The sequence below is a fragment of the Vombatus ursinus genome, unplaced genomic scaffold, assembly GCF_900497805.2.
Source record: "Vombatus ursinus unplaced genomic scaffold, bare-nosed wombat genome assembly UNPS02015004.1, whole genome shotgun sequence".
Lineage (NCBI taxonomy): Eukaryota > Metazoa > Chordata > Mammalia > Diprotodontia > Vombatidae > Vombatus > Vombatus ursinus.
The window spans coordinates 77,611-87,234 of NW_020954782.1; the positions used below are offsets into that span (position 1 = coordinate 77,611).

General features: G+C 50.9%; 1 protein-coding gene across 1 annotated transcript in view; it reads left to right on the forward strand.

The window, feature by feature from the left end:
* The window catches only part of LOC114030743 (ephrin type-A receptor 2), a 40,276-nt gene that overhangs the window by 3,318 nt on the left and 27,334 nt on the right, over positions 1-9,624 (forward strand). Inside the window, exons 2-3 of the mRNA XM_027845613.1 lie at positions 5,212-5,279; positions 7,444-8,113. Of these exons, the coding sequence (XP_027701414.1) occupies positions 5,212-5,279; positions 7,444-8,113 (738 nt within the window). The remainder of the gene's footprint in view (positions 1-5,211; positions 5,280-7,443; positions 8,114-9,624) is intronic.

Consider the following 9,624-nt stretch of genomic DNA (forward strand, 5'->3'; position numbering starts at 1 on the left):
TGGCATTTGGCCTGGGATAGGTGGGGGTTACTCCAGAGAGAAACTGATTCTAGAGGTTGGAGGTTTCCCTTTGAGAGGAGGCCATTAACCCCAGAGCTTTGCTCCACCTTCCTCAAACTTATCATAAGATTTAGTGCTGGAAAGGACCTTAGAAGTCATCCAAGTTCCCCCGACACTTTACAATGGAGAAAACTGAGGTCCAGAGAAATGACTTGCCCAAGGTCACACACATAGCAAACAGCAGGATGAGAAATCTGAACTTATCTGACTTCTAAAACCAGTGTTCTTTCCCCTACACCAACTCATTAACTTTGTCCCCTGGGTCCCTGGAAACACTTACCAGACTTTGAAACTCTCCTCCCCTACCCACTCCATCGGATGAAGAGGGATCGGAAACACCAGTCCACTCCTAACTTCCAGCCAGAAGATGGGGGTGGGGGGTTTGTAAGGGGAGATCCCTTTTTTCCAATCTCATCTCTAGGGGAGGGGGATAGAAATGCTGAATTCCTTCCTCTTGGGCCAGAACATTCTTTTTCCAAGAGAGGGGGTGGTGGTCTGTGATTTTCCAGGCCTGAGCATGTCCGAACAAATCCGCTCACCATCCTCCCGGGTCGGGCCCTCCCTCCCCCATCCACTTCCCAAGTCCCCTATCTCTCTCCCTCTGCTGGCAGGCCGGACATTGCAGCCTCTGACCTGGGGCCTGAGCCACGTTGGATTTCCTCTTTCAGATCTAAGCAACTCGTATCCTTCCTTTGGCTGGCCACTGTGCCAAGAAGAGGCAGGATACACTCCCCCTGCCCCTTCCCCTCATTAGGAGTCTGAAAACCAGAGCAGGAGAGGGTTTCATTCCTACCCCAGCTGAGATGATATAATCATAGCATTTAGAGCTATAAGGGACCCTTAGATATCTATCATTTTGCAAAAGAGGAAACTGAGGGACATTGAGAGAGAGAGTGACTCACCGTGGGTCATATGGCTATTTACTAATAACAGAGTTGATCCATGAGACCCTTCTCACCTTTTAGCATCGTGTGGCACATGGGAGGTGCTAGGTGGCTCAGTAGATAGAACTCTGGACCTAGAGTCAGGAAGACCTGAGTTCAAATCCTACATCAGGGACTTTCTAGTGCCTGTGACCCTGGGCACATCCCTCAGTTTCTCTCAGCCTCAGTTTTCTCACTTGTAAAAACAGTACCCACTTCTCAGGATTGTATGTGATGTTCCAATGAGATAGCAGAGGTAAAATGCTTTGCAAACCTCAGCGTGAGATGTAAATGATAGTCATTATTAACTGCATACTGATTGATGGATTCTCACTTCCACTCTCCCGGTTGCCCATGCTGGGAGGCTTTCCCATTGCTAAGTGAGTTGGGCGGTGATGGCAAGAGCTCAGGTTTTTGGAATCACAGCTCTTGGCTCCAAATCTTCTAACTCCTACTTACTAGCTGGATGACCTTGGTCAGTTATCTAACCAGTCTGGGCCTCATTTCCCTCATCTTTAAAGTGAAGGAATTGGCTTATGTGCTTTCTAAGGCCCTTCCCGGTTCTAGACCCTACCTCTCTCTGCCTTTGTTTCTTCATCTGTAAAACCTGGGGAATAACACCACCTGAATCTCTCTGGGATATTGAGGATTAAATGAAATAAGGTCTGGATAAGGTCTGGAGAACACTTTGTAAACCAGAAAGGGCTGCTGTAAGTGTCTGTTATCATGATTTTCACTTTCCATCCTGGGCCCCCACAGCCTAAGGGTTGGGAGGGTCCTACCCCCTCTGCACCTGGGCCTTCTTCGCTCCCTAAGCCCTGAGGGAAACCCTTGATCATGGCCCTCCCCCGGCTTAACTGTACGGGGCCAACTTGAACGTTTTCAGGGCCTCCCTTGAAACCTCCCCATTTAATCCCAAAGCTTTGCTTCCTCTGGGGATGGTAATCACCTCCTCCCCTTCCCTGCTCCCCCTTCCCTCCCACCCAGATTCCTTGTCATCTGATGGGGCCCCCTGAGGCTGTAATTTCTTGGGGCTTTGCTGGGTACTAGGTATGTAGGGGGGTGGTCAAGTGGGTACTGGGAGTTTTGGTGTGGTGTCTTGGTTGGGCAGAGAGCCAGGAGAGCTCTGGAGCAGGATGGGGAGAGATGGTCAGGCTTGGTTAGTCCTAAGCCTCCAAGACGACCCTTGAGGCCACTGCCCCGCTCTTAGCTGTTGCTTCCTTCTGGAGCAGAGCCTACTCTCTCTCCCCAACCCCCCAGTCATAGCCTTTAGACTCTCCCTTCCTCCAGTCCTCCCCGCTGCCCCACCCCAACCCCCACCCATCTTTGTATCATCATATCCCCAGGGCTTAGTCGCTTCCCAGGGCAGCCTGGGTCACCCAAAGATAATTCAGTCTAATTCTATTCAATAAAAATGTGTTAAACACCTACTATGTACAGTGTACTTACCTAGTGCTGGATTCAGCACTGGGAGAATATTTTTTTAAAAGATGGCTTGTTATTTTATTAATATTGGGAGCTCCCAGTGGAGAAATTGCCTTTACTAGTGACTTGCATGTAGTAAGACTCCTTACTCTCTTCCTCCTTTCCTCCCTTCCTTCTTTCTTCCCTTCTTTCCTCTGGCAAGCTTCCTTCTCTTAGCACAGTGCCTGACACATAGTAGGCCCTTAATAGGTGCTTACTGACTTCCTTCTTTCTTTCCTTCCTTCTTCCCTTCCTCCCTCCCTCCCTTCCTTCCTTTCTTCTTTCTTTCTCTCCTTCCTTCCCTTTTTCCTTCCTTCCATTCTTCTTTCCCTCTCTCCCTCCTTCCCTTTTTCCTTCCTTCCTTCCTTCATTCCTTCCTTCCTTCCTTCCTCCATTCATTCCTTCCTTCCTTCCTCCCTTCCTTCCTCCCTCCCTCTCTTCCTTTTGCAAATCTGTATCTGCTCTGTCTCTGATAGTTGCAAAGAGTTGCCTGAGGCAGTGAGAAGTAAAGGGATTTGTTCATGGTCCCACAACCAGTATGTATCTTAGGTGAGCCTTGAACCCAGGTTTTCCTGACTTACAGCTCTTCCTTTCTCCATACCTGGACAGGCAGCCTCTGTGGAAAAAAATTTGTTGTTCATTTGTATCTGACTCTTGGTGACCCCCCCATGGATCATATCACACCAGTACTGTCCATCCGGTTTTCTTGGCAAAGATCCTGGAGGGGTTTTCCCTTTCCTTCTCCAGTGGGTTATGGCAAACAGAGGTTAAGTGACTTGCCTAGGGTCACACAGCTGGTAAGTGTCTGAGGCTGGATTTGAACTCAGGTCTCCCTGACTCCAGGCATAGCACTCTGTCCACTGTGCCACCTAGGGAAAAAAAATAGCAAGTTTAAATGATATGAGGTTCTTTGGTCTTGCTCAGCACACAGCTCAGTAGAAGGATGGTTCAGATTGGTGGGAAGAAACACTAAGTGAGCTAGGTGACTTCTTCAGAGGAAGCGCCTTGCCAACCAAGGCTCAGGAGGGACTTCCTGGAGGAGGTGGCAGGCTTTGAGTCAGGCTTTCAGGAGTCTGTGGGTCCAACAAGTGACAAGGGGAGGGAGGACAGTCTAAGTATGAGACACAGAGCTAGCAGAGAAATTGAGGCAGGGAGATAAAGGGTATTTTGTGGAGGGGACAATTTTCTTGAGCCTAAAGTGGTTGGAGGGGAAGGATAGGAGATTAAGCTGGAAAGGGGCTTGGTGGGGGGCTGTGGAGGGCTTTGAATGCCCGGCAGAGGAGTAGGGAGCCCCTGAAGATTTGTGAGCAGAGGAGTGACGTGACAAGGGGCTTGCCTCCGTCTCTGCTTGCTCTCTGAGCCCTGGTCCCTTCCAGTCACCCAGGTAAGGGTCAGCACGAGTCAGGGGTGGACAGGAGTTGGGGAGGCTTCACCCAGCCCTGCCATGAGCTGCTCTGCCTGTCCAGCATCGGTGAAGGGGCCCCAGCCAGCTGTGTCTGTTTGGGGATTGGGGGTTGTGTCTCTTCCCTGGAGGGGTGGAGGTATTGGGGGGGGCATCCGTGCTTTTGGCTTGATCTCTCCTGCTCTGTGGGCTTTGTGGTTTCTCTGCGGTGAGAGGATCAGTTTCCAAGACTCTCTCCTTCGTGTACCCCACCCCCAGCCACAGCCCTACTAGCCTTGGAATTGTTCCCACCTGTTAAGAGCTTTCTCCTCCCGGGTGCCCCGGGCTGTCTGCCCCCACCCCTAGAGGCTCGTGTGCTCGTGGGTTTGACAGCACACGCATGTATTCCAAGCTGGGAGAACATGTCCCTCTCCCTGGGTGTGTATGGGTGTTGAGGGCTGGGGTGTTAGATGCTTCAGGTGGGTGCTTTGGACAACTGGGTACGAACCCTGCACTGCATCTGGTACTTCTGTCCCTGTGTTTGTGACTAGGTTGAGGGGCCCAGTTTGGGGACTCCTGCTGTGGAGGTCTGTGGTATCACTTAACATGCCCCATCTCCCCCATCCCCCCACTCCATCCAGCTGCTGCTCTCCTGCTGGGCCATTCCCCCTACTCTTGCTGGGCCTGGATTTGACTTCAGGTTGGCTTAGAAACCCAGGGCTGCTGGGGGAAGGGGAGGGCTTTGTGGTCCCAAAGCCTCATCTCTTTCCTTTTCAAGGATACCCTATTCTACCCCCTTCTTCCCCACCCACATCCCAACCCTGTGGGGAAGGGGAAAGAGCTAAATTTCAGATCAAAAGAACCTGGTTTTGAAACTTGATTCTAAAGCTTATTGACTGTGTGACCTTGGACTAAGCATTGGAGCTCTCTTGGCCTCAGTTTCCTCATCTGTAAAATGAGAGGGTTGTTCTAGACAGCCTCTCAGGTCCCTTCAGGCTCAGAATCTATGATCCATGCTTCCTTGGTTTCTCCTGATCAGGAGTTCTTAATCTGGGGTCTGTGGATAGATTGAAGGGGTTTGTGAACTTGGTTGGGGAAAAATATTACATCTTCATTTCAGTTTTACTGGTTTCTTTTGTAATCTTGGGTATTTTATTTTATCTTATGCCCCTCTGAGCTCTAAATCTGTGGTCTTATGACCAATTTGTAATGGGAGACCCTTCCAGGGGTGTTGATGAAATCACTGGATCTGTAAGGAGATACTGGGAATCCCACAGGCACAACAGGGTTCAGGGGTAGGGGGGGTGAGGGTGGCAGGTGGTGAGGGGCTGGCCTCAATGGGGTCCTCAGAACTCACTGCTTCTTCTCTACCCTCTCTTTCAGTGGTACTATTGGATTTTGCTGCTGCTAAAGGAGAATTAGGTTGGCTAACACACCCCTACAACAAAGGTGTAAGTTTCCAGGCTTGGAGGGGAAGGGAGGTGGGGGAGTCAAGGGGTGGGGGTTGGGTGATACCCTTAGGCCTAGCACATGAAGGGGAAAGACATCTCAGAGCTGGGTGCAGTGAGAAGAGCTTTGGATTTGGAATCAGAATCCCTGGTTTCAAATCCTAACTCTGACACTTCTAACCTGCATGACCTTGAGCTAGTCATTTCCCATCCTCTGGGCCTGTTTCCCCAGATATCAGATGAGAATTGTTGGATTACAGGGCCTCTAAAGTCTCTCCTAGTTCTTAAATCTGTGATTTCCTCTGGAGCTGCCTTTGGAGTGGAGCTATCTTTGTGATAGCTGAAGCCTGGTGTTTGATTTTTGAGATCTCTGACCCTTCTCCCACCAGCCCCTTGGGAAGACTTTCCCAAGGAAGGGAGGAGTTAAAGATTTCCCCTTCAGCCAAAGGGCTCCCGGGGAGTGGAGCAGACATACCATTGCACCCCTAATCTCCCTGATCCTTCCTCAGGGCACACACATGTGTTGGGCAGGGGAAGCCTGCTTCCCTCCTGCTTGGTGCCCCTTCTTTGTCCTTCATTCCACGCTGCTTCCCCTGTACCTTCGGGCACCAGAAGGCTTGGGTTGGCTGTCCATCCCTCCAGATCGTGGCTGATTCTCAACCTGGCCCCCCCACCCACTCCCTCCCTCTACAGGTTGGACTGGCTATCCCTTCTTACTCTAAAGGAAGAGGCAAGATGGTAAAGTGGCTGGAGCTCTGGGCCTGGAGTCAGGAAGACATGAGTTCAAATCTGGCCTCAGACACTTAATAGCTATGTGATCCTGGGCAAGTCACTTTAACCTCTTTCTGCCTCAGTTTCCTCAACTGTATAATGGGGATAATAGCACTCTCTTCTTCCCAGGTTTGTTGATATTTGTAAAATGCTTCCATGCTCTATAAATGCTTATTCCCCTTCACCCCTTAAATTTGGTCATTCAGCCCTGGCTTGGGAGTTGGGCTACCTGGGTTCTAGTCTCGTGTTGATCATTAATTCACTGTATGAGAGAGTCAAAGGGTCCAATTCCCTCTTCTTTTTGGTCTGCAGTTTCTTCACTTGTAAAAACACTGAGGTTGGACCAAAGGATCTCCAGAGGAATTCTGAGTTCATGAGGCTAGTGATCCCTCCCAGTTATGATATTAATGATTGAGCTAGAAAGGGAAACTGAGTCCCAGAGGAGGTTAGCTATGGGACCCCCTGCAAGCAACAGAGGTCAATGTCAGAGCTGGCATTAGTATGAAAATCTCTTGCAGGACTCTTTGTACAACATCCAGGTTGCCCAGCCTGGAGCAGGGTAGGGCTGCAGCAGCCTTAGGAGTGAAAGGGTGGAGCTACCTGGGGCTCCAGTGTGATGGTCACTCCTTTTCCTGTTACTCTGCTACTCATTTGCATATTATTCATTCTATGTCCCCATCTGCCACCTCTCCCCCCCATCAGCCCTACCACCTTCTCCCCCAGACACTGATCCATCATGGGCACACAGGCGTCTGAGATTAGAGGATCACAGGCTTGGAGCTGGAGGTCACCACAAAAGCCATCTCATCTAAACCCTCACTGTATAGAGGGGGAAGCTGAGGCATGGAGACAAGAGCCCCAGGGTCACACAATCAGTTAGTAGCAGAGCCAGGTGGATAATCCCAGTCTGGGTCTCTTTCTACTGTTCATGTGGCTTTTTTGCTTCAAGAGATAGTGTTGCCTAATGGTTAGAATGCTGGCCATGGAATCTGCAAGACCTAGGTTAAAGTCCACCTTCGGCTATTTATTAGCTATATGGTCATGGGCAAATTGTTTGCCCTCTTTTTCCTTGCCTGTAAAATGGGGGTAGCAATGGTAGATCTAACATTCTGTGTTCTAAGGGCCCCCCAGTTCTGACATTCTGTGTTCTAAGGGCCCTCTCAGCTCTGACATTCTGTGTTCTAAGGGCCCTCCCAGCTGTGGCATCCCGTGTTCTAAGGACCCTCCCAGCTGTGACATCCTGTGTTCTAAGGACACTCTCAGCTCTGACATCCTGTGTTCTAAAGCCCCTCCCAGCTCTGACATTCCATGTTCCAAGGGCCCTCCCAGCCCTGACATTCCATGTTCCGAGCGCCCTTCCGGCTCTGACATCCTCTCTTTTCTGACTGCCTTACAGTGGGACCTGATGCAGAATATTATGGATGACCAACCCATCTACATGTATACCGTGTGCAACGTGGTGTCAGGCGACCAAGACAACTGGCTGCGTACCAACTGGATCTACCGTAGTGAAGCAGAAAAGGTCTTTATTGAGCTCAAGTTCACTGTGCGAGACTGTAACAGCTTCCCTGGGGGCGCCAGCTCCTGCAAGGAAACCTTCAACCTGTACTACGCCGAGTCTGACGTGGATTACGGCACCAACTTCCAGAAGCGCCAGTTCAAGAAGATCGACACCATCGCTCCCGATGAAATCACCGTCAGCAGCGACTTCGAGACCCGCAACGTGAAGCTCAACGTGGAGGAGCGCTCAGTGGGACCCTTGACGCAGAAGGGCTTCTACCTGGCCTTCCAGGACATCGGGGCCTGCGTGGCCCTCCTCTCCGTGCGCATCTACTATAAGAAATGCCCCGAGATGCTGCAGAGTCTGGCCCGGTTCCCAGAGACCATTGCTGGCTCAGACTCAGCCAACCTCGCCAAAGTGGCTGGTACCTGTGTGGAGCACGCGTCGGTGGCTCCAGGTGGCGAAGAGCCCATGATGCATTGTAACATTGATGGGGAGTGGCTGGTGCCCATTGGGCAGTGCATGTGCGAGGCGGGCTATGAGAAGCTGGAAGAATCCTGCCAAGGTGAGTGCCAACCCCTATCCCCGCCTCTATCCCCCTTCCCAGATTCTCTGGATGATGATGACAGCCCTTTCCCTGAGTATTGGCAATCCTTTACTATTTAAAAATGCCTTACGTCATAGGGGCTCCACACCTATCATGAAAGTGGGGCAGAGATTATTCTTTCCATTTTTCAGGTAAGCAAACTGAGGCCCATCAAGGGAAGTGATTTGCCCAGGTGGCCAGTAAGTAATGGAGCCAAGAGCAGAGGTCCTCCAGACTCCCTGGTTCAGGGTGATTACCATTGCTCCCCTGGGCCTCTCCAGGCAAAATAGCAGAGAAGTGAATCAGAGTGGCCAGGCTGGCAGAGCCCTCAGCACTCCCCACATCCTCCTTACCCGGCAAATAGCGGGCACCTAATAAATGCTAGTTATGTGACCACAGGCATGTCCGAGGGTCTCTCTTTCCTTGCTGGTAAAAAGAAGGTACTACATGAGCCCAGAGGCCCTTCTTGTTCGTTCAGTCACGTCCAACTGTTTATGAGCCCATGGACCATAGCATGCCAGTACTGTTCTTGGAGTTTTCTTGGCAAAGATACTAGAGTGGTTTGCTATTTCCTTCTCCAGTGAATTAAGGTAAACAGAGGTTAAGTGACTTGCCCAGGATCACATAGCTAGTAAGTGGCTGAGGCTGGATTTGAACTCAGGTCTATCTTGACTCCAGGCCTGTCACTCTATCCACTGAGCCACCTAACTGCCCCCAGGCCCTTCCACTTCTAAATTCTATGATCCTGTGATCTCTAGAGGTCTTACCCTGTTTTAGTATTCCAAGTTCTAATGTTCTGTGATTTAAGGTCTTTCACCAATTCTGAAGTTCTGTGTTCTAAGCTCTCTCCCAGCTCTGATGTTCTGTGTTCTCAGGGCCCTCCCAGTTCTAACACTTTGTGGTCTCTGACCCCAAATCTTTCCATTGCTTTAGTCCTGCCTCTGACACCCCTCCCTGTTTGTCTTAGCTGGCTGGCACCTTTTTAGGAGATGGTCTGTCTAATCTAAGCAGGATCCCTTGCTCCCCACCCCAACACACAGACACACACACACACACACACACAGACACACACACAAATCCCCTACCCAAGAGGCCAGCCCACGGACACCCTCTGGCCTGAGACAATGGCTGCTGAGGATGGAAGGGAGGGAAGGGGGTGGTGGGGAGTGGGGCCAGGCAAGCTGGCCGCTCCCCACATGACATCCTCGGAGAGGAATGTGAGGGTTGGGGGTGGGGGTGAAAACTTTCCACAGGCTGGTGATTCAAGCTCTGAGATAAGCACTGGGGTCCTCAGAAGGACTGGTAGGGGTCACAGGGCTCAAACTGGGAAGGCTCCCCTCCTCTCTAGCTCTTTCTCTCCCTCCCTCTGTTCTCTGGAGAAAGGGACCTAGAAGGTCAAGGATGCTGGGAGGGTTTCCAAGTAGAAATTGTGCTTTCATGCTCTGTGTGTGTGTGTGTGTGTGTGTGTGTGTGTGTGTGTGTGTGTGTGT